Genomic DNA, 26,063 nt, shown 5'->3' with positions numbered 1-26,063 from the left:
TGGGAAAGGAGAGGAGCCGTCGAGTCTGGACGTGGTTCGGAGCCGCTGCCTCCTGTGGGAAGGATCCACGAAGTGGGCGGGAGTGGGGAGAAGAGAAGGGGGGCAGCTGCTATTCAACCAATGACAGGCTTGGCAGGCCTAGATAGGGTAGGTAGAGCGCGCGTTCCGGGAACGGAACTTCCCCTCTGTCGGCGTCGGTCTAGGGTGGAGCTTGGCTTCTGCCTTGGTCTCTTAAGGCAGGGGTCTCCAACCTTGCCCACTTTAAGCCTGCCGGACTTCAACTCCCAGAATTCCCCAGCCAGCAAAGCTACATGAAAGCTGGCTGGAGAATTCTGGGAGTTGAAGTCCGCCAGGCTTAAAGTGGGCAAGGTTGGAGACCCCTGTCTTAGGGGGAGACTTCGGATCTCGGTTACAAAAATGTGGGCGACCTCTGGGGGCGGGTGTTGCGTAACCCTTTAATGCAGCCAGGGGCTGTGCCTCTTTGCCTCTCAAATACAGTCAACCTGCTGTAACCAGGTAGTAGTCCTCAACTTAAGAACCACAATTGAGCCCAACATTTATATTGATCAGAAATGTATATTGATCAGAAATTTGTTAAGTGAGTTTGCTCTGTTTTACAATGATTCTTGCCACATTGGTTAAAGTGAATCGCTGCTGTTTCTTAAATTGGTCGGGCGGTTGTTAAGTGAAACTGGTTTCTTCACTCGTCAGAAGGACGTCAAAGGGGGGAATCGCGTGACTGGGATGCTGCAACCGTCGTAAATGTGAGTCAGTTGCCAAGCATCCGAATGTAAATCACGTGACCATAGGGATGCTGTGACGATCATAAGTGTGAAAAATGGTCATAAGTCACTTTTCAGTGCCATTATAACTTTCAACAGTCACTAAATGAACTGTTGTAAGTTGAGGACTACCTGTATGTGCGTGTTTCAATGCATGCATTGCAGTGTACTGCACTGCACTGCGTGCAACATCAATGTCTGGTGTATGATTGGCTTTTGTAGTAGCAACCTCCAATGACTGCAAGTTGTGGCTTTTTCTGTTTTATTATTTATTATGCGTATGACTTGAATTTTGCCCCAAAGGATTGGATTGCTGGGTAGAATACATGTATAAAGGAACAAATGCTTTTTTCATGGCATGGAGATCTCAAGTTAACAAGCTAAGAATATAGTGCCATTGAAGTACACACACACACACCCCTCTGAAGAGACAGCAGGAGAGAAATACTGCGTTCAGTAGGAAGGGGAAAAGAGATTTTTAGTCTTTTATTTTTCTGTGGGAGAATGAGAGGAATAAAATACCATTGTATCCTGTTCATTATTTTCTTCTTATCATAGTATTTCCCTAAAGTCAGGAAAAGATCAGCACAATATTATGCTGAAATTATGTTCCAAAGTCATCTTTAAAACATAACCCAGTATTTTGCTTATGGCAAATGGGAGACAAGGTAATCTGACTGATGTAATTGAAGATTATTTTAATTTGGCCTGGTATTACTCCCATATTAGATAAGACAAGTGCTTTAGATATTTCTATTCCTCACCCCATCCACCTCCAGGTTTTATAGGGAAGCTTTTGACCTGATCCTATGTATTCTAATCCTATCTATCCATCCAATTCATCTGCACCTCGTTCCAACCAGATCATACATTTATTCTCCTCTATAATACAGTACCTAATACAATAGATGTATTCTCCATTAAAAGGTGTGTGTGTGTGGGGGGGTGTTCCTAAGAAAGGTATAGTTTGACAAATGTCTATGGAGATTCTCAGTCATCCAGGTCATGGTTGTCCCAAAGATGCTTTTTCATGAGGCAACTGGACTTTCTGGTTTTTTCTTTGAAGACATTTCGCTTCTCATCTAAGAAGCTTCTTCAGCTCTGACTGGATGGTGGGACAAGAAAGGCCTAAAAAGATAAAAGCAGGGGGGGGGAGGAAAGTTGTGGGTCCTTGGACCAGGGGTGAAATCCAGCAGGTTCTGACAGGTTCTGGAGACCGGTAGTGGAAATTTTGAGTAGTTCGGAGAACCCGCAAATGCCACCTCTGGCTGGCCCCAGAGTGGGGTGGGAATGGAGATTTTGCAATATCCTTCCCAGTGGTGAAAACTGAACCGGTTTACTACCAGTTCGCTGGCTGCACATGTGTAGTGTGCACCATGCACCAAATGCGAGGTGCGCATGCACAATGCACGCCCAAAAGGAGGCACGCGGTAAGTAGAACCGTGCGAGGGGGGCTGATCAGCTGTGGCGCGCAATCTTTTTTTTAACTTTTAAAAGCATTGCTTTTAAAAGTTTAAAAAAAAACCTCTGATGATCACGCTGCTCAGCTGTGATCGTCAGAGGCTTTTTTTTTTACCTTTTAAAACTTCTGCCTAAGAGGTTGTTAAAAAAATGCTTCTAAAAGGCTCTGACGATCCCAGCTGAGTTGCCTGATTGCCAGAGCCTTTTAAAAGCCGAAGAGGTTGTAGAAAAAATGCTTTTAAAAATAAAAAAAAAAACCTCTGATGATCGTGCGGCTCAGCTGGGCATTGGGGGGGGGGCAGGGATTTTTGTTACCAGTTCTCCAAACCACCCGCCGCCATCGCTATCGGATCGGGCGATCTGGTCCGAACCGAGAGCATTTCTCCCCTGATCCTTCCCCCAGGAGTGGGGAGGGAATAGGGATTTTGCAGTATCCTTCCCCCAGGAGTGGGGAGGGAATAGGGATTTTGCAGTATCCTTCCCCTGGAGTGGGATGGGAATGGTGATTATGCAGTATCCTTCCCCTGCCATGCCCACCAAGCCACACCACATCCACCAAGCCATGCCCACAGAACCAGTAGTAAAAAAAAATGAATTTCACCACTGCCTTGGATCCACAACTCATTCTTTTGATTTCAACCCATGTTCCTCTCTAACACCATATCTAATAAATATCTACAAAGTCATCACATCCTGGACATAATCTATTTCAACTTTTTTTGTTAGGATGCCACTATAGAGCATTGCCTGCCAAAACAACTACGGTAGACACAAAGATTTTTCCCCTTTGCCATCACTCTGCTGAACACTTAATTCTCACAGCACTTCCTCATTTCTCATCTTTTCTCACCAAATGATTCATCAGTTGTTGTTTGTAATTTATGATTAATAATTGTAAACTATGATTTATGATCTATGATCTATTACTTACTGTTTATATGTACACTGTGATCTTATGCACTGGAGACAGATTCTATTCCCATTCCCATTCCATTCCAAGAAAGCAAGTTTAAGAAAGCCAGCAATGAAGAACTTGCTGTAATATTGGAAGACACCAAATAAAACACCAAATATCACAAAATGGCAAAATTCAAATAGTCCTCAATTTACAACCACAATTGAGCCCAAAATTTCCTAAGCAAGACAGTTAAGTGAAATTTGTCCCATTTTACAACTTTTCTTGCCACAGTTGTTAATTGAATCACTGCAGTTGTTAACTTAGTAACGTGGTTGTTAAGTGAATCTGGCTTCCCCATTGACTTTGCTTGTCAGGAGATCACAAAAGGTGATCACATGACCCCAGGACACTGCAACCATCATAAATACATGCCAGTTACCAAGCACCCAAATTTTGATCATGTGATCTTGGGGATCTTTCACAATCTTAAGTGTGAAAACCAGTCAGAACTCATGTTTTCCAGTGTTGTCCTAACTTTGAAGGATCACTGAATGAATGGCTCTAAGTTGAGGACTACCTGTAGTTATTTCACAAAATGCACTGACGGGATTCAAAGAAGTATACAGAACCAAGCACAAATTAAATACCCTTCCAAACCGTATACATAGATAAAAAAGCTCCCGCAAACTATACATTAGCTTAGGGAAGACAAACACACAACATATATCATCCCAAGTAAAGCATCACACTAAACAAGCAAATCAACCTGATGACTAATGCATACATTAACACATTTTTTTGGATCAAATCAATATATTTATTATAACTTTTGATCAGCCTTTATAGTAAAAAAGAAAATCATTTGACACAAGAATTAGTTATTTGGAAAGAGAAAAAAACCAGTAAAACAATATACTGTATCTAATCGAAAAATGTTGTGGAGTTGTATAACTTGATGAATATATTTGACCACCTGATATGTGATCCCTTAAAAATCGAGTGGTCCTCATGTTTGGAAATGATGCCCAAGATGTGCTCTTGGGCATCATAAAAAGGACACGACAGGAGGACATGAGCAAGTTTTTGTCTCCCTGAATCCACAAGAGCAAAGTCTCTGCAAATAAGGAGTCCCATGAATTCTTCCCGCCATTAGTGCTGATGGAAGACCATCAAAGGGCTCTGAAAAGGCTTAACTATATTTGCTTAAAGTCAGATTGCGTAGATACCTTTCAGTAGAGGGCTCATGGCTACCTAACAATTGGTGGTAGATTTTGGGGGCATTGGCGATACCATTTTGAGGATCAGTGCCCCTGATTCTCTCTCTCACACACAAATGATTTCACCTTCTCCAGGGTTAGTTGGCCTAAATATTTAGGAGAGAGGCTGCAATGCTCGGCTGTACAGAAATGGTGCCGATGAGATTGGCACTGTCTGACGACAGAAAAGGCCATCCGGCCACATTTTTAGAAAATACCACTACTTTTATTTCAATCTAAATTTAACTTGCTTTAATTGGCTCATTTCAAATGCATGGTTTTAATGTTGTTGTGTGTTTTATACTGTAAATTATCCACACATTTGAAAGGCAGATGAGAAGTACACTGTATAAATACCTAGATCTCCAGGGAATTTCTGGTGATTTGAGACTGTTTTCATGCTATGAAAAGAGAACATCCCCTAGGTTTGGCCCCCAGTACATTAAACAAAATGGATGTCTCTGCTGCTGGATCTTAGGTTATCTGCCAAATACTGCAATATTGCTGTGACAAAGAGCTGTATATTCACATTTGACTTGGAGTATATCTGAAACCTCTTGGCAGGCATAGCTTATCTCTTTTGTGCAGGACAACACCATTTGGGATGGGCTTGTTTAGGTGTCTACATGCAAATACTGTAAGGGCATTGGAAAATATGTATTATAACAGTGGTTACAGACTCTTCTAACACTCTGGTGGAATGTCCAAAAATTATATATTACAAATGCAAGATACACAGTATACAATTAGAATGCTGCCTATTTGTAAACTAAATTCTATTCACCACCACTGCAAATTCTTTTCACCTTTTCCTTTCAGGATGCAAAGACATATTGTATCATTTAAAAACAACATGCATTTTGTTAGCCTTATCAGGGTTGATATGCAATTGCAGAGGGTGCACATTAAGTGCGTACTCATCGTGTGACCAACACCGTTTAGTTACTCTTAATTATCCTGTTTCTTGTGACCATTAACCAGTACAACTCTTGTACAGAAAAGAATCCTAATTTAGATTTATTTCCATTTTGTGCTTCCCTGTTACAAGGCATTTCACAAGTAAACAATGAAAGTGTTGCTACTGAAAGATCCAAAGGAAAGTGATGGTGGACCAGATTCTTATATAAAGGTGAGTAACCTAAGAAGAAAATCTCTGCTGGAATTGCATTCCAGCTCATCCAAAATGTAATTCTTCATTTTAGCGGATTAGATAACAGAATTGGATAACAGAATTGAATGATTAAAGAAAAAAAATCCTCCAGCTTTGTCTAGCTCAGATAATATGTTAGTTGTTTGTGCCTCTTTTCAATTGTCTTTTGGAAATAATATTTTACAATTCGTGGTAGCTGAATTAAGGGATACTGTTGTGACATCAATAAGCCAGAAGTAATTGAATGTGTGGCTCATTTTTATTGTAAAAATGTATTATATCAGCCTCTGTTTTCAACTTCATAGGCATTATTTCCTGAAAATGAAATACATGGCATTTTATCAAATTGATAGACCGTAGATGAATAATATACAGATTATATTTTAAAGAAGTCTTCTTTGGTTTCTACCAAAGTGTCAAAAAATTTCCTTTTCCTATATAAGCCCTCATAATAATTTATCAGCACTTTATGAAGTAAGACACATATTAACAAGGAATAGATAATGACTGTTTAAGATAAGGGCTGCTAATACCTAATATTTATTTGGCGTTCTATTACACTGAAGATTTATTTCTTATACTGCTTTCAAAATTTACTGTTCAGTATTTCAGCAGATAGAAGATCTGTTAGACTATCCCTTCCTCAAGAATAAAGCTAGCTTTCATTATAGTGATCTCCTTCCTTATTTAAATTAGAATGAATGGTAGAAGTGGTGATCGATGCCTTTAATGTCTGACTTTCTTATAATACTTTTGTTCCTACATAAAGGAAATGCAGGGTTTTTTTTTTATAGAAAATCTTCCATATTTTACATCATATAGACTAACTGTATTAAAATTAATTTTTAATGAAGTAATCTATTTAGCATGTATAATCACGGGCAGGACTTTTAGTATGAATTCAGCCATTTTTCCACATCTCAATGAAAACAGTTCCGAGAAGCTGTTGCCAAAGTCTTATACATATATATTCTTGGAGGGAGGGGGAGTAGGAATGAAATATGCCTTTAGCTATTCTTTTCCAAACCTTAGGTTTTTTTCCCCCTGGCATGATGATATTTGTGAAATAATTTTCATGGCTAGTCATGGCTAGATAATATTTCTCTTTATTTTCAGTGCTGTTTATTGATGTTTATACAATTTTTGAATTGTCTTATTACAATACTTTAAGAATTACCAGAAGTACTTGTAAAATGTAAATGCCTATGTTTCTGCTGACATAAAATTTTCCAAAATCCATACTTGGACTGTTCTTTTCTCTAGATCAGCAAAATGACCCAAGCTTTAGAGCATTCCACCACTTTTCCAGAGGCAAGAAATCACAAGAGCAGAGACTTGGGATGAAATACACCTCCAGACTTAGGTTAGGTATTACAGCTGAGGTCAGAGTCAGATAGGTACTTGGGCTGAGGCATTTGTTAGTGAAAATATGTTAGTATCAAACTGCTTCATGGATAAAGAAGATGGTTACTCAACCAGGTCTAATAACATCGGTCAGACAATCTTGTGCAATAGTTAAAGCTCACAGGTTCTTGATTAGTCAAAAAACAAAATGTAAAAATACTGCAATGTTTATATTGTCAACTTGCAAAGCTTTCCAGACCAGCTTTCAAGTTGCCATAAGTAGGAGGGGGGAGAACTGACGGAGCTGCTTGGCTGCCCCAACTGAAAATACATTCCACACATGCCTTTCTCCAGATTGTATCCTAGGTTACTGGAGTAAGCAGAAGGGGTGGGGTTTTTACAGCCTGCAACGTGGTCCATTGGAGAATGTGATTTATGACATGACCAGGGAGGAGGGGGGAGACAGGGTCATAGGGGCCTGCAAATTACGTAGGGTCAGAGCTGACTCAATTTGAGTAATTGCCGGAATGTTGCTCCTAATAAATGATTGGATTTCTTTTGAAACTTGGCTTGAGGCTCATGAATTAATTAGGGCATCTTTTGGAAACTTCACATATATTATATTCTCATCTTTTCTCATCTTCTCATCTTTCCTGCTATCTTCTCCTATTGGTTTCTTATGATTTATATCAATTATTGTTTGTAACTTATGATTAATGATTGTAACTATGATTATGACTTATGACTTATTACTTGATGTTTATATGTGTGAGCTTATGCACCAGAGCAAAATTCCTTGTGTTTCTGAACACACATGGCCAATAAAGAATTCTATTCTATTCTATTCTATTCTATTCTATTCTATTCTATTCTATTCTATTCTATTCTATTCTATTCTATTCTATTCTATTCTCCATAATTTTAGGTGTTTCAATGGGTAATGGGCAATAATTCAATTGGGATTCTTTTTTTCCATAAAAATCTGTACTTCTTTTTTAAAGGAATTTGGTTCACATGGACTCAAAGCAACTTTAATTCCAGTTTTAACATTTGAATTTATTTCTCATCAAACTTTCTCTGAAAAAGTAAGTTTTGAATTTTATTTCTAGTAATATCCCATGCTATTGAAACTATGCATTTACGTTTCCTTTCATTCTGTTTATTTGGTTAGCAATTTAAATGTTGATGTTATAAACCCTATTGAGGACAGAACACTTATAGTAAGTCAAGTATGACTGTAGTTGTGTGAATTGTAATAGATAAGCAAAAATGTCTGATTCCTAACAGTTTGGTAATAACAAATTCTTCTATCCTAATATTATGATAATCAAGAATTAAGAGAAAACTATAATGGATTTTCAGAATATAAGAATAACCTTGCTAATCCAGGCCAAAACCTCTTAACCCAGTATTCTGAGCATATGATATTGTATCATATATATTCAGAAAACTCACAAAACGTTTTTTACTGTTGCTTTATACGAACTGATGTTTAATGCTTGTAGCAGTAAATATAATTGTACATGTTGATGGCTGCATTAGGTCCATCGTTCACCAATGTGTATTGTCACTCATGTTTTAAAATCATTTAGTGGCTTGCATCTTTCATGGCAGCAAATTCTATTCTTTGCATGAAGAATGACTCCCTTTTTATTGGTGCTCTGCAATTAACTTTAATGTTCTAATATTCTGAGAGAGGGGTAATTACTATCATGGAGTTGAACTACTGTGACCACATCTAATTTTGGTGGTCAGAACAAATTATAAACCTAAGAACGTCTTAATTTGAAATTTATTTATTCATTCAATCTATATGTCTGCCCACTCGTCTACATCTCTGGATAGCTCACATTTATTAAAAAACAGCAATCAGATTGAAAACAATTTTAAAAGGTTATAGCATATGCATTGAATTTCATTTAGTATATTTATTTTATGTTAATTTGGAAGTTTCTCCCGCTGGTTATAAAGAGCAAGTTGCTTCCAACTTATATTAGTATAAATTTGCATTCTAAATCTCTGAAACAAGCTTACCATCAAGACCATCGAAAGTGAGGGTTGAGGAGGAAGAGAATGAAACTAGACTAAAATAGTTTATAATTGGGATATTTTAACTTACAATACAACAGTGAGCACATGTTCAGCATTTCTGAAGTGAGGACAAAACTTTAAATACAGGTAGTCTTCGACTTAATGACATTTCATTTAGCAACCATTTATAGTTACAACAGAACTTTTTTTACTTTACTTTATTTTGAATTTATATACCGCCCTACTCCCGAAGGACTCAGGGCAGTGAACAGCCAAAAGATAAAACACACATAATACAAAATTTAAAAAACAGTGTAAAAGCACATTAAATAATTTGGCCCATACAAATTAAAACTCCCCTATTATTTTAAAACAAATTTAAAATTAACAATTAAAAGGAAGTTAGGCCAGGCCAGCCTGTTGAAATAAAAAGGTCTTGAGGGCACGGCGGAAAGTGCGTAAGTCCGGGATCCTCCGTATCTCCGGGGGGAGCTTGTTCCAAATGGCAGGTGCTCCCACAGAGAAGGCTCTCCCCCTGGGGGCTGCCAGTTGACACTGTTTGACCAACGGCACCTGAGGAGCCCCTCTCTATGGGAGCGTACTGGCCGGTGAGAGGCTACTGGTGGCAGAAGGCGGTTTCATAAGTACCAGGTCCTAAGCTATGGAGCGCTCTAAAGGTGGTAACCAAGACCTTGAAGCGCACCCGGAAGACCACTGGGAGCCAGTGCAGCTCGCGCAGGAGAGGTGTTACATGGGAACACCACGTCGCTCCCATAACCACCCGCGCAGCCGTATTCTGGACCAGTTGGAGCCTCCGGGTGCTCTTCAAGGGGAGCCCCATGTAGAGAGCATTGCAGTAGTCCAGGCGGGAAGTGACAAGGGCATGAGTGACCGTGCGTAAGGAGTCCCGATCCAGAAAGGGACGCAACTGGCGGATCAGGCGAACCTGATAGAAAGTCCTCCCGGCCACAGCTGTCAGCTCTTCTAAAGGCAGCCGTGAATCCAGGAAGACACCCAAGTTGCAAGCCCTCTCCATGGGGGCCGACTCGCCCCCAATAGTCAGTGATGGCACCAACTGACTATATCGGGACACCGGAAACCACAGCCACTCGGTCTTGGATGGGTTGAGCCTGAGTCTGTTTCTCCCCATCCAGATCCGCACGGCCTCCAGGCACCGGGACATCACTTCAAGGGCATCATTGGGGTAATCCGGGGTGGAGATGTACAGCTGAGTGTCATCAGCGTACTGATGGTACTTTATCCCGAAACCACGGATGATCTCACCCAGTGGCTTCACATAAATGTTGAACAGAAAGGACAAGAGGACCGACCCCTGTGGCACCGCACATACAAGGCGCCTCGGGGTCGACCTCTGCTCCCCTGCCAACACAGACTGCGACCGGTCGGAGAGTAAGGAGGAGAACCACTGCAATACGGTGCCCCCCACCCCCAACTCTTCCAACCGGTACAGCATGATACGTGGTCGATGGTATCAAAAGTCATTGAGAGGTCTAATAGGACCAGGACAGAGGAAAACTGACAAGAACTGACTTTATGACCATTTTTTACACTTACGACCTTTGCAGCATCCCCATGGTCATGTGATCAAAATTCAGATGCTTGGCAACTGACACATAGTCATGACAGCTGCAGAGTCCTGGGGTCATGTGATCCCCTTTTGCAACCTCCTGACAAGCAAAGTCAATGGGAAAGCCAGATTCACTTAACAGCTGTGTTATTACCTTAACAATTGTAGTGATTCACTTAACAACTGTGTCAAGAACGGTCATAAAGTGGGACAAAACTCACTTAACAAACATTTCACTTAACAACAGAAATCCTGGGCTCAATTGTGCTCATAAGTCGAGGACTAACAGATTTAATACAAGCAATCTAAATGATTTTAAGACCAACCAACTTTTAAGCAGGTTCTGAATGAAAACTACTAAGCAAAGCACAGAGGGAAGAAGTCTACCTAGGTTTCTCTGCTTTATGAGTCTGGAAACATATAATAACAATAAATATGTATGTACTAATATAGCAATTAAATCTCCAAAGATTACTGTGTGGGGTTGGTTTGTTTGTTTTACTATTATTGGAACTGGTCAATGTTCAAGACCAATGAACTGTGAAATCCTTGTTTAAAACCTTTTAACTATTTACACCATGCATACTTTTTTCCTGAAATGTCCTTTTACTAAGAACCAGTGCTTATAGGAAATGTTGCCTGTGACTCTGTTAATTCAGCAATATTTAGCAGATATGCTTGCTTACCAAAAAGGGGGAAAAGTCCTAGCTGACTTTTTCTTTTTCATATTTGTTTCCTAAAGACTTTTTTACCCGCAATCAGTGGAAGGGAAAAACTTTATCATTCATAAAAGATGAGTCAACACTTTGATAGTTTTATCATTGGTTTAATGGCTTAAAAGAAGAATTAGACTTTCAATGAGTAAGTTTACTTCTGGGTTATCATTTTGATAAGGGTAGTTATTTGAGGACCAAAAGGCCTTTATTTTATATTAGATATAAACTTCATTGTGTAGCTACAACTGATTATTAAGTGAATTAGCAATTCTCAACCACCACATGTATCTTTCTTAACACTTTATAAGTGCCTAAAGGTTGTTTTATTTCCAAATGCTTTTAAGGGTGGTTATGGAGCAATTTATTTTCATTTTCATTTTATTTGCCATAATTTGTCATTGTAGTACCAAAGTTTTGAGTTGCAAAAAATACCAATGAATCGATAACCCAACAATAAATCTAATTATGCCAAAATTAAGGTTACCCAAACTTGATTACTAGCATGGATCTCTTGAGCTAGAAATTATGTTGGTTTTTTTAAATTGTAATGGTACTTGGATTTTATAAATAGTACACAAAGCAGATGGTTGAAAGGTCTCTTAAAAGAAACAGCATCTTGTAAATACACACACACACACACATACACACACACACATACACTATGCATACTAGCAGGGCTGTAAACATATGCTGATATGAGGTTATTCAGTCATATTAATATGCATTTTCAATTATATATAAACTGGATTTTTAAATATAAAAATCTTGTTGCTGTTTCAGATTAAACCTTTTCACATTTTTAGGTACAGGTTGAACCGTACTAGTAAGCACAATAAGGAGCTGTCTCAGGCAAAAGCAACAAAATGTAAAAGAAGAGAGAGCAGCATTCATACATTACACTCTCTTTTCAAGTGGTGGCGGATGCTGTCTGATCACCAGTATTGAAAAAAGGTTCAACTGCCAAGTATGGTTGACTTGGCTTGAAAAATTAGATGCATCCCTACAATTTGGCAACAAAATGTTGATGGGAACATTTCTAAAAAAAAAACCTCTCCACACTTAATTTCTTTTATTAATCATGATGACATGTGGTAGCCCAGCATTCTTATAACCTACAAAGGAAGTTACCCAATCAAAAAAAATGCCTTAGTAGTCTTAAACTTGATAGCTTTTATGTTGTCTTCTAATGATCCGTGCATTATATTCAAAGTGCTTATCGATTTAGCCCTTTTATTATCTACCGTAGAATCTTTCCATATGCCAATCTCATTGTCAGCATTCTGAGTAATGCACCCATTGAGAGCATAACTCCGAGGCAGGTATTTTCCTCAAAGGATATGTTTATTGGATACATCATATCAGCACGGCTAATGAAAACCAACTCTGAGAGTTCCCGCAGTTTTCACCTAATTAAAAGAATCAAACTGCCCCTTTCCAAGTGTCACCGGTCACATTGTCCAATGAAGATGGAAGGCAGGCTCTTCTCCATTTTCTTTCTTTCTTTCTTTCTTTTTTGTAAATTTATTTTTTCCAACATAAACATAAAAAAATTTTTTTTTTCAAGAACGAAGTCTTGGTCCGGTCACAAATGAGTATACTAATTTAACAAATGAGAACAAACAATTTTAACATAAATTCCAACATCTTAATAAATCTTTCTATTATCTCATCATACATCTTAATCTCCTACTAAAGCAGAGCTCATTTTTATATTCAATTATAAATTCAATTATAAATCAAAATTCAATACCGCTCTATCTAAATTTTTTTTCCCTTGCTCCTTTTAACATCAACATTAAACACAAAAACAATCTAATCTATTAATCTATACATTTACCTTAAAATTTTATCACCACAAATCTTAATTTCCAAATGTATACAACTCAATTTTTATTTCAATTTATTTATCAAAATTTCTTTCTATTTTTCTCATTTTCTAGACCCAATTCATCCTATCATGTTCTTAAACTTTTAAACAGACATCTCAAAATTTACCATTCCATTTTAATTATCACCCAACATTTTCTTTCCCCCCCCCATTAATAATTATTCTTCAATATATTCTACTCATTCTCCTCCATCACTCCACCTATTATTTGGCTGGTTTCCAGCATAGCATATTTTGGTTGAGTTTTCAGCATATTCTCCTCCATAACTCCACCTGTTATTTGGCTGATTACCAGCATTTTCCATTGTTTTGGCTGATTTCCAGCATGCTTTGTTTTGGCTGATTAACAGCATTTTCCTCCACTTCTGTTCCTGCGCCAAGCTTTTTGTTGCTGTGCCAGTTAGTTAAAAGTTTATTAGTCATTGTATTTCTTCTTTCTTTGTAAAGCCATTAAACGACAGAATAGGAATCTCCAAAGTTCAAAAAACCATAGTTCTTTTCAAAGTAATCCACAATATGTAACAAGTCAAATAGGCTCTTTTCAGGAAAAAACAAGTTTCCGCAATCAACACTTTTACTTAGTCACAGCTTCAATCGCCATTTTGAAACATTTATGGAGCAATCCGTTTGATCTCTTTGTCTGGCTTTTAGAGATGGCAACTCCTTAATTATCACTTTTCTCTGTTCAAATTCATTTCGGTTTTAACAAGGTTCAAATATCCAGCTCTATTTAGTTAATAAGCAGTTCATTCCAATCAATCAGTGGTGAAATAAAGTTCTTAAAGGGTCTTTAACTTCTTTCCTTATTTTACAAAATCTTCAAGTCCCTCAGATCTTCAGCTGCTAGGTAAGGCTGGGGATCTTATTTGTAAATATCCTTATTTACACATTGTTTCTCGCCTGGGTTGGTGTCACTCACCCGGCTCCGAAGCACATTGTCCTTTCTTCCTTCCTCCTGCACTTTGCTTGTCCCAATTTTTCACAATCTTGAGGCAGCCGCCATGGCTGCCATCCCCCGCCGCTGATTTAGAGGGTTGCCTCCGGCCTCCGAGGAACTTTCCCGTTCCTCTCGGTCGCCCAAGGAGTCCCTCTCTTTTCCCCCTGTCCCTTCAGGACAGAGTAGGTCCGCAGACCTGTCAGCGGCGGTTAGCCAGTTGGGGTTTTGGCGGGGCTCATTAGAGCCCCACCATTTCCCTGACTGCATCGCCATGACGCCAAACCGGAAGGATGGCTCTTCTCCATTTTCAACGGCAACCTGTTTCAATGACCTTGGTTCCCACAAGAAAGCATTTTGTTTTGACTGGAGCTTGACTATCTACTTCCCCCCTCCCTTTCCCCTTTCTGGCTTCGTGGCAACTATGAGGCAGTACAAGATAGCTTCATCCAGGTCCGCTTCAGAATTGACACTCAGATTGACACAATAAACTTTTCAAGATTTGATATAATGGGATCCTATTATTTCTTAAAATGGCAAATTTTAGTGCTTTTACATGTATTGAGATTTTGATGAAAATAATACTGAAACTAACACTTTGCTTTTTAAGATTTCTTGATGGTGAATATTCTGTTAATATTTTACTTATTTTTTTTTCTCTCTTCAACAAATAGCTTTTTCATCCTGATCAATACCGTGGACTAATTTTTACCAGTCCAAGAGCAGTAGAAGCTGTTAAATTATTCCTAATGGATAGTTGTAAAAAAGAAGGTGAGCGTAATGTTGTTTGCATGGTTTTACTTTAGTGGATTATTTGAATCCACCTATTGTGGTTTGTTCACCAATGCTTATGGCTTAACTAGCATGAAATGTGAAAGATGCATTGTTTTATTTTTAGCTTGGAAGAACTATCTAAGAGAAAAATGGAATACTAAACCTGTTTATGTGGTAGGGAAAGCTACTGCTGGATTAGGTAAGACATCTTTTTACATTCATATAAAAACATTTAAGACAAGTATACATCATGCCTTTTAACAGATAAACTCTATTTTGGCTGCAGGACAAAAAGTTAAAACAAGATTAGCAAATCTATTGTCTTACTCTTTGCTCCTTAATCCTCTCTGGCAGATCAAGGATTCAGTCAGTTTATCTAAAACTCTAGGGCAGCAATCCAGGGCTGGAGTCTCCCAGAAGGAAGTCCTCCCTTAGTAATACAATATTGCTGGGTATTTTAGGGACAGTCACTTTCCCTTAATCTCGGATACTTTACAAGGCTGCTCTTATGGGGATCAAATGGAAGTCACATTGAGCTCTTGAAAGAAAGGTGGGGTTTAGATCTAACAAATAAGTAAGGCATCAAAGTGGTCAGACTGCTCATATAAGTATGAGCAGTCTGACCACTTGATGCCTTACTTATTTGTCAGGATGTATTAGAGGAGAAAATACATTGTTAGGTATGAAGTACATGTCCCCAGTATTAGACATATAGAAACTACTTTACAATTATTCTAGCATTAGAAAATGATTTTTGGACATTTATTCACCTGATGTTGTCAGATTCCCAGGATTGAGGGAGTGCATTTGAGAAGACAAATGACAGTGCAGTTTAGTTTGCATGGAAGAAGAGAGTTGAGACAGCTTCCTCCCTAGTTCCCAGAGCACATGCTTTTATGGGGCAAGTAGTCTGCTTTTGTTTGGCAAGATTGTTGCCTATAGGTGAGGAACAATAAAGGAAGTTGCTTAGAAAAGTAGAACATTTGATTGGTGTTTTTTGTTTGTTCGTCCTTGCTAAACATTGTTAATAAAATTCACACTAGGCAGTTTAATCTGATTGCCGCATTTTGAGTTTCAGCATTGGCATTCTATACTAAAAGACAAAACAGTTTCTGTTTTTAAAGGCAAGGCAAGTAAAAAATTATTGTCTGTCTGAAATTTCAGCTTTAAAAATACATTGAATATATCCACTCCTTAAAAGCCCTCAAATATTTCCCCCCTTCAATTCCACTGAAGCTATGGCTATTTGTGTGCATGAAATATTTAACTCAGCCTGACTTTAAGTATCATCTGAAAATGTTCTCTTTTGTAGCAATATAATCTCATATTTTCATTGTCTTCCTAGATTGTAAACCTGCTATGGTTTTTGTAATGATTGTACTCTACAGAGAGGCTAAGTTACTACAAAAATAATATTAGGAACCAAATAGATGAGGCAGCAGCCATGTTTTTCAGCAAAGTATAATGCTAACATATTTTTATTCATACTACATGTAAAAAAAATAATCTTTTGCCTAATTACAGTGATCTGGTTACCAGAATTAGGGTAACAACTAATGTGATTTAACCATGTTGCTACACAATTTTCTTATGCCTCCATAGTTGATCAAGTCTCTGGATTGCATATGATAATTTAAAAACAAAATTCTACCTTTAAACGATTGTAAAATAAGCCTTCATTTTCTTTACTGCTTTATCTTGTCTCCTCCTCTTCCTCTTCCTTCAGTAACTGAAATAGGTCTCAAACCACAAGGAGAAGATTGTGGAAATGCTGAAAAACTAGCGGGATTCATTTGCTCCCGTAAGTGGAAACATAAGTTTCAATGACAGGTGTATGACTTTATCATCTTCAATATGTATATGTTACAATGATCTAATTTTATGATCTACATAAAATACACAATGTTTTCTCCCCTGGGTAACAATGAAAGCAGTTCCAAAAACTTCTCATTATACTTGAAATATGTATCAACAGCAATAGCAAAAAATAGCATCCTGTGGCATTTCACAACAGAAATATAAATGCTAAAATGTAGTGTTAGTTTGGAGCGGGGAAGCCTGCTTCTTCACAGAATTAAAGTGTCAAACCTCGGCCTGGGGTTTGCCATACCTGGGGGGAGGGACCGCAGCACAGGAGGTGGGTGGTGGGAAGACCGTCTGTCAAACCCTGAAGCTGCAAGCGGCCAAGTGGCAAGCAACATGGAGCCGACAAACAGCTGATCCAGGCCAATGCAAGCTGGCCGACGATCAATTGATCATGATTGCCTGCAAGCCGGCCAACAGGCTGTTGATCGACTGCCGGCGGCCCGACAATAAGCTGATGGGGCCTGCTGGGTGGTTGGCTGCTCTGGAAGTGGAAGGGCACGGTTCCAGCCTTCAAAAGGTGCTGGGAGGCAGAGGCTCCTAACGCAAACTTTAGTCCTTATTTTTAGTCCTTATTTTTCAGACTCACTGTGTGCCGAAAATCCACCTTAACAAATGTCTTGGAACTTTAAGTGTGTGGTGTCCTGATTGTGGGTTAGGTCTGGAAGTCTGGAGGTCTCTAATCTTCTCTTGACAAAACATTTGCAAGAAAGAGAAGTCATGTAGTCTATTTGCTGTTGGATGCTGTAGCATGATTTTCTCCTATTTTGCTAAGAGAGGGATTAGTTTCTTTTTGTCTATGGCAAAAATAACTTTTTAGACCATATGTCACCTTTGGCATTTTGAGGGCATGTCAGTTAAAGCACTTCCCAAAATGGCTGTTATGGGGGTGTTATTTATGTAATAACCAACACAGTGGGTATTGGCCAGTGTCACAGCAAACATTTACCAGAAGTAATCCTGTCATGTTATTTTCCTTGCTAGCCTTTCTGATTTCCTATAACACTTTCTACAACTCTTGAGATGTCTTTTTCTTTTTACCGAGCCAATCTACTTTCATACAATGCATGAGCTATAGTCACTGATTATTTTGTTTTTTTTTAAAAAAACTTCTATTGGATCTGCAGCTGTACTAAGCATGTGGATATATTGTGTAAATTAAGGTTAAAGCTGGGTGCCTCATTTTACAGCATGCCAATTTCTTCTTTAATTTTTATTTCAATTTCTCCTAAAATTTTTATGAAAACACAAGAACTACATGTTAATTAAAACAAAGGTAATTGATAGTAGAAAATTTAAAATACATCATTCATACAGCACTTTAGTTCTACAATTGTTTGAATATATAAACCAAAGACACTTAAATTATCTCACTGAGTTGCATTGGGCCAAAATAGAATTATATTAGTTTGGATCCAGGACAGTTGCTGTTATTCAAGTAGCTTTGTCTTTGGTATTGGCTTTGGCTGATCTATTGTGCTAAAAACGTTAGCTGCTCCCTTAATTAAATAGGTAGCATCAATATTTGTCTTTTTCCTAAGATAAACCTTGCAGGTTTTTTACAATGTTAATGCCACACATAGGTGGTTATACAGAAAGAAAACATTATACGATCTGTCCTTGTTAAATTGTCTACTGCTATCAAAATGTTATTCTTTTGTTCTAAACCAATTTAAAAGGATTAACTTTCCTTCTCAGGAATCACATTGGCTTAAGCCTTCAGAAGCAGCGATGTTAATGTATTTTCCTTTTATCTCTGCATTTTGCCTCAGGGTTTTTTTTTTTTTTTTGGCTTCATGTTACTGACATCTCTGTGGTGCCTAATAAAACATAAGGTTATTCTGATGAAAATGATTAGATCTTAATAAGGTCCATCCATTGATTATTCAATTTTGTTCAATTAGGAATCTTCAAAGGCAAAATTATTTTATAATGTTTAAAGTAAGTATCTCAACCATTTTTTAAAATAGGTCTGGTAAGCAAAAGGATACAAATCTGACAGAAATATCTACATCTCTGAATTGGAGACACTGTTTGCTCTTATGAAGCAAGTGATGCTTTAGGATGCTAATAAAAAGGCAGGTTTTAACAAAATCAAAAGGTCTTTACTTGTCTTTAAATCCCTTACAATTATAAGGGCACCACAAGCAAATGAGACATGATAATTGCACTCTTGCTGGAGATATAGAACACCACTGGGATGGGACCAGCCCATATTGGAAATTACCAGTTGATGTTCACATCCAAGCCTTGTTCATATCAGTCTGTGAGGTCACCTGACTGCATTTCAGGCACTTGGCAACACAGTCATATTTATGGCCATTTTCAGGGTCCTGTGGTCATGTGACTATGTTTTATAACAGTTTTGTTGAAAGTCAGTTACTTCCGATATTCAGCAAAACCGCACCATACTGAAGTTGGGAACTGCAGTGGGTTTGCTTAGTGACAATGGCATTCATTTTTTCACCACACTGTTGACTTAACAATCCCCATTTAAAAAGGTCAGTCACATGACTGACCCAATTTACAATGGTCACGACATAACGACCATAATGTGCAGTCTAGAACCTAATAAAAACAAAGTATTCCACTTGCTCTCCTTACAATGTTCATGGGTGTGCTTAGGCCTCCTTTGGGTTGACTCCCAAAGTTTTCCCCCCTAAAGATGTCTGCTGACATTTCTCATTTTTGTCTAGCTGATGCCATTTTTGGCTATGTGAGGATCAAAAAAATGAAAAAAAAAAGAATTTCCTTTTTATATAGCAGGTAAACTGCACCAAACGTTGCCAATCTTTTGCCCCTATCTGCCTCATTCATTCATTCATTCATTCATTCATTCATTCATTCATTCATTCATTCATTCTATAACTGCCCAACTCAATCAAATGATTCTTTTCAGGATATCTTCAGTACCTCTTACATTTCATTCTTCCTTCCCAATTTTCTGTTCCAACTATTACCATAAAATAATCCATGGGCCTAATTTTATCTTTCCCTTTCATTTTTCTCTCCTAAATGTTTATTTGTACTGAAACTAAGTTTGCACTTCAGGGAAAAACCCCTCACTGCTATCTGCTGTCTTTACATGAGTGGCACCATTCTGGCTGCAAAGTGTTGGCATGTGTACCTGAACATCCAAAACACAAGAATTAATGATGATAGCTGCTACCTGCAATCTAGCCATTTTTAATGTTCCTAAGCCTGTAGGTATGGTTTGTGTGAATATTAAAATTAATGAGAAAATGTTAGGAAAAACGGTCATGGAAGTGAATAAGCAAAGAACTATTTTTCTTTTTTAAAAAAATCCCTCTTCGATAATCTTCAAACAGTATTTGTTTCAGCAGAACTAGTAATTACAGGAATATCATCTTGAAAGATGAGAAAGTGATAGATATAATTCCAATTAACAGTCTGTCCTAAGGTTAAAAAGGATGTTGGCTGCAGTCAATAACAACAGAAACACCAATTAGAATTGGGAGCTCTTTTCAAAGCAAACTGTTCCTTCCTGTAACTATCCTGACCTTTCCTTTTGTGTAGAAGACAAATTTATCTTGCTGAATTGAGTCTTTAACTTTCTACATCTGTGCCTATATGTGAAGTCTGAAGAATGCCAAATGGCAGAATGGGAGGAGAAAATGTATTAAAATGTTTGGAAGCATTGTGCTCCTAGCTCTGTTGAATAGCACAAGAATAGCAAGGCAATTAATCTTTTTGCCAGATCTTTTTAGGCAAATATCTATAACTCGGCAATGGATTCCTTTTTAATTTACATGCTAAATAGCTTCTATCTATGGGATGTGTGTTTAGTTTTAAGCATTAAATGTTTTGAGCCATTGTAGGCATACAAGTCAAATACATTGCACTTCTTACGGTGTTTTAGAGTGGCCATTTTAAAGCATTGCTTTGTGCTGCTTGTGCTTAAAATGCCATTCTGAATTAAATCCCTTTTTATTTCTTAAACAGGGGAGCCATCCAATTCATTGCCTCTCCTTTTTCCATGTGGTGCTCTGAAAAGGGAAACACTTCCAACAATGCTCAAGGACAAAGGTTTGATATAAAACATACTTTTGAGCAGTAGTTTTCTACTCCAAGAAGCTCAGAGGGTGATGATTGTTAAGCTAACCCAACTTGCCACACATTGTTATTGTTGTGGGGAAGGTAGTAAGGAGCTTAGGTATGTTTGCCACCTTGAGTTATTTATAGAAAATAATAAAGGTGGGATTAAAAAAATAATAAATTATAGACCTCGAAGAGTTGGAAAAAGTCTTACAATATGCAATATTCCATGGTGCAGGAATTAAAATTGAAACTTCTCCCTACAGATGGCTCTCTAAACTCTGCTTGCATAGATCTAGTTAAGGGAATTCACTATCTCCCTCAGTGATTAGTTCTGCTACCTCATTTTAACTCTCAGGCTTCTTAATATTTTTTTTTCAGAATCTGCCTTTCTATAACATAAGATTATTATCTGATATTCTAGGTTGTCAAACTGGCGGCCTGTGGCCCGGATGCGTCACATGTTGACCACGCCCATCCCAGGTTTAGCGAAGGAGAAAAAAGTCATGATACATCATGTGATGACAACATGACATCACCAGTTTGACACCTGTGTTCTAGTTTCTGGGCTGCTAGATAACAATTTTTTCTGTATGATGGTCCCTGTAGGTATTTAGAAAGCACTGTCATATTCTCCTCTGTCTTCTTTTTCAAGGCTGAGCTATCCATTGTCCTGTTTCTTTATAATAATCCTTTGGTCATTGACATTGTCTTTCTCCGCACCTATTCCAGGTTTTCTGAAACTTCATAAAAATGTGGAGGCCAGTAGTATCAATAGAGTGAAAGCAGAGGAATTGGCCACTCTGGACCCCATAAGCACAGAGAAGCCTGATGGGGCCTTAAGTCAGTCTTGTCAGAATGATCTTCTACACTGCTGCAATTAACATTATTTAAAGCGTGGAAATTGCCTAATTACCTTGACTTTCATATACTTGATTTCAACTCCATTTTAAAAAAATACTATATCCTCTAGTCACAATGTCTGTTCTGGGCGGATCTTAAAAAACTACGCTAAGTATCCAAGTGTGCAGTGGATGGGACTCTTGTGGGCCTGCCAAAATGCAGCTGAGCTCTAGAATGTTCTAACAATGTCTGGAATAACAATATGTGTGATTCATAGATGCCACTAGAACTACAGTTAGAGATGAGCAACTGTTGTTTTCCATTTCTCGTTCTATGTAATCAACTGATCTGCTTACAGACAAGACATAGCTGTGGTTTGTATATTACTGTGCAATCTAATCTCAGTAATGTCACCTCACTCCAACGAAAGTGCAATGAAAAAAACTAAACAAAGCCCCAATTGTTTAAAACATGTGGAATAACATCTTGACTCAGAAGATCTTATAAGACTGACATGTCTTCTAGGAAACTTAAGAGTCACCCAGCAAATGGGCAACTATATACATTAAATAAACAAGTTCAGAATGCAGGTTCATTGTAGAATAAATGCTGAAACACTCATGTTCAATCCTTAGCATCTCCACATAGAGGTGGAAGAAAATCCTGCCAGATACCTTGAGGAGCTTGTATCAGTAAGGTCAAAAAATCCTGGCTAGGAACAAAGCCTGGAATTTTTTTTCTTTGTTCTTCTTTTCTTTGGAGTTTGTATTTTAACTTTGGAAATAAAATAAAAAAATAATGCAAAAAAAAATTAATTCCTGGCTAGGATAGACCAATGCTCCGAACTGAACTATGATACTTTCCCAAGTTCCTATGCAAAAAATATAAGGAGTATCCTTTTTCCAAAAAGCTTCTATTCACCTGGCCAGCATAGGGAGACAGTATTTGCTAAGGGACTTCATCTGTTGGGAGGCACATAGAAGTGAGCCTGAGGGCAGGCATTCTCTCTGAGGGCTGCCTCTTTGCAAATAACAATGGCCCCCCTCATACAGATTTCTGGACTTGGCTGGAAATTCACTGATTGGTGCCATTTTAATTTAATGTTACTATAATGTTATTAACTTAGCTTATATTATTATAATTGATGTATTCATATTACTATAGGACAGCCAGGAAGAGTAGGGGTTTGGGTGTTAAGTAGGAGCAGGGAGACCAGAGTTCTAATCCACTTTCAGTCATAGAAGATACCTGGATAATTTTGGGCCAGTTACTCTTTTTGTAGCCATCCACCACATAGGCTAGTGGTTATGGGGGAGGGGCGGGGGGGGAAGAGAAGGGAGCATGATGTAAGTCATCATGAATTCTTGAAAAATGGATACACATAAGATCAAATAAATAAAATTTACTGTAAGTGCTTTGAGTTTGTTGATTGAGATGGGGATAAATCCAATAAACAACCCTTAGTAATAGCCCTGACAGCTCTTCTATTATTTTTGAAGTGTACTTGTCACTCAAACACTTAAGAGAAAGCTGTCAAAGATGAACCACTTTTTATGTTTGCTAATCAAGTTCCTTTGGCATAATGAATACGCCAATTGCTTCATTATTTTTAAAATGATGGCAGTGATCTTGAAAACAAGTTTTTATGGTCATATTTGAGATGACATTCACTTGTGTTTTCTCTGTCACCCCCTACACGTAATTAATCTTGCACAGATGCCTGTTTTCACAACATTGACAAGTAAAACATTGAATTATGGCCAGCTTATTAATTCTTTTAAGGACAACACAAAAAATGGAAGAAAGTTAATAGCGTGCCATTTATATCAATATGTATGACACCGGAAAGGAGTATTGGTCTGTCATCTCACTCCTATAATGCTCAGTTAATTGGTTTTATCCTTTTTTAAATAGCAGAGGAAAGCCTAAATAGGCTTTATGACTACCATCTGCTGGCAATAAACTAATCGCGGTGGTGGTCTAAATCTAGTTGTTCTAAAACAAAAACAAATTCTCCAGATCCATCAAACTGTGTCACATTTCTTCCTATCTTGGAAACATCCAGTCAGTGAAAAATCTGTGATATATCCTCACAAAATTATACATTAGAAAATATTCCTTTGCTGTATAGTTAGGATTCTTCCACATACACAATCAATTGCTTGAGGTGCAGAGCATGGAGTAGAGAACGTTCTGTAGAGTAGACTGTATATACTTTATACCTCATCAGAATTCAGTATATACAGTATGTAATTTGGTTTACTGGTAAAATGGTTTAACTACGAAATTATTTCTTTGTTTCAATAATTCTATTCCTCTTTTCAAATCTTACTTTTTTTTTACTTCCAAAAGACAGAAATCCTTCTATGTCTGATGTTTTATTGTGTTCAAATACTGTATAATCTGGAATTTCAACAAAACTTTTCATCCATAAGCATAATTCAACTTAATTTTTTTTAAAAAAAAGTTTTCATTAACCAAATACCTTGTTCATTTAAGAAGTTATTTTTGATCAATAGTAATCCAGATTTTGAATCAGGCATGACTGCTTCCTTTAGAAGCACATTTTTATCCAGCTAAAGTTAATATTATTGCTGCCTGTTTAGTTGATAATTTTGGAATTATGGAAATGTGGCTTGTTCAAGGGCCTTCCACATCTATCTTTTCGAGTATTTTCACATAATGAATTGTCACATAATCTGTAGGTAGAAATACTTCCAAACTAATGGCATTTTATTATTGCTAAAATGCTTTCATTATCTATTCTGAGACAGATTGTCCAGTCATTACATTTTATTATGTGATTTGAATTTCTCTGTTTCTTTCAAGGATGATATATTAATGAGACTTTACCTTTATCTGGTACCTTTAGAAAGAATACATTTTGAATTTGGTTAGAATTAGCATTTTCTTCTCTTCTATGAGCAATTTCTTTGCCCAACTATTCTTAAATCCTTTTACAAATCTGTGTAATTTGTATTATACAGTATGTCATAGGATTTTTATTCTGTTTTGATCATATCCCTTGATAGTGTTCTGGTAACATCTTTTCATAAAGATTAAATGGCCACATAGTGTCTTATTCAGAATTTGTATACTGTCTGTGACAATACACCTCTGAAGTATTGATAAGAATTTTGCTTTCATTATCAGCTGGCTTTGTCTGCATTTTAGGTAGACAAAAAGAATGAATTTTGGTTTAAATATATTTCCATTCATGTTTGAATTGAAAACAATTTAATAAACTTAAATCACAACTAAGTTTCATTGTTCGTATTGCAGATATTATGTTGGAATCTGTTACTGTTTATCAAACCAGTCAACATCCTGACCTCCAGGAATCCTTGACGAATTACTTCTCACAAGAGGTATTTTATTTTCTGAGTCATGTTGGATTTCAAGAAGTTACTGATTTCCATTTATTTATCTGGTACAGTTACCACTGGGCAGAGGTTAGACTAAGCAAATGCCTTGGAGATATTTTGCCCAGCTACTGAGGGAGAATTTCTATGGCTTTGTGAACTGACAGGCATTCTGGTAACCATTATATGACAACATTCACAGTTCACACATTCAACATGCGGAATGTGCTTCCCAGCTTCAAAGTGGCCATTCTTTGATCTGGTAGTAGAGTGGTTTTGCTAAACAAAATATAATGCCATTTCCATTGCAATCATGTGCCTAGATTAGGAATGAAGATGACTTTTAACTTCTGAAGCAATTTATCTTTTTAAAGAGTCATAAAAGTCTATGAGTATTGGAAAACCGAAAGCATAAAGAATACCCCCTCTCAATATTTTTATTTGGACAGGGTGTTCCTGCTAGTGTTATTTTCTTCAGTCCCTCTGGTGTCAAATATTGTCTGAAGCAAATTTTGAAGTTGTCAGGTGATTTTATTTCCCAAATTAAGGTAAGTTTTACACCAGAATTTTGATACGTAGTATTTTATAACTACTACAGAATTGAACTGAAAGCCATAAATTCATTGAACACATTTTTTTAATCAGGCTTGATGGCCAAAGCAGCAAGCATATCTCTACTGCATTTTATCTTGCTTTTTTCCATCACTTCTCTGTTTTATTTTAATTATTGTTCTATATCCATAAAGACATAAATAAATCCTATAACATGGCTCTCTTTTCAGTTTGCTGCTATAGGTCCAACAACAGCTGAAGCTCTTCTAACTGAAGGAATCTTAGTAAGGTGTACAGCCAGTCGCCCCACCCCCCAGGATCTTGCTGCTGAACTTAAAAAATGTCTGTAGCTGTAATACATTTGAAAACTCTATGATTGAAATTATGTAATTTGCAGTAATATCTAAAATTAAAATATCTAAAATTAAAAATACCTTCTTTACTATTTAATATTGGATTATTTCTGCAATCATTGGAAGTATACATCTTTGATGTTTTCAACACTTCTGTTGCATTAGTAGCAGTGATAAATACTGCTATACACTAACCTAGATTATATGGCAGG

The 26,063-nt window shown here is 37.4% G+C and overlaps 1 protein-coding gene across 3 annotated transcripts; it reads left to right on the top strand.

Annotated features, from left to right (window-relative positions):
- The first annotated feature begins 58 nt into the window (after positions 1-58).
- UROS (uroporphyrinogen III synthase) lies at positions 59-25,948 on the top strand. Of its 3 annotated transcripts, XM_070945015.1 has the most exons (10): positions 59-147; positions 5,446-5,526; positions 7,893-7,976; positions 14,723-14,819; positions 14,947-15,021; positions 16,549-16,623; positions 20,649-20,732; positions 24,867-24,952; positions 25,396-25,494; positions 25,729-25,948. In XM_070945015.1, the coding sequence occupies exons 2-10, from the start codon at positions 5,464-5,466 to the stop codon at positions 25,846-25,848; spliced, it is 783 nt and encodes a 260-aa protein (XP_070801116.1). In that variant the 5' UTR covers positions 59-147; positions 5,446-5,463; the 3' UTR covers positions 25,849-25,948. The 3 variants fall into 3 exon arrangements, with proteins under 3 accessions (XP_070801116.1, XP_070801118.1, XP_070801117.1); XM_070945017.1 differs by lacking the exon at positions 25,396-25,494; XM_070945016.1 differs by lacking the exon at positions 59-147 and having other exon boundaries at positions 5,332-5,526.
- Positions 25,949-26,063: the final 115 nt, after the last annotated feature.

Source organism: Pituophis catenifer, unplaced genomic scaffold (genome assembly GCF_029215685.1).
Source record: "Pituophis catenifer annectens isolate HBS135680 unplaced genomic scaffold, rPitCat1.0.hap2 SCAF_6, whole genome shotgun sequence".
NCBI classification, from domain to species: Eukaryota; Metazoa; Chordata; class Lepidosauria; order Squamata; family Colubridae; genus Pituophis; species Pituophis catenifer.
This window is presented reverse-complemented; position numbering and strand designations above follow the sequence as displayed.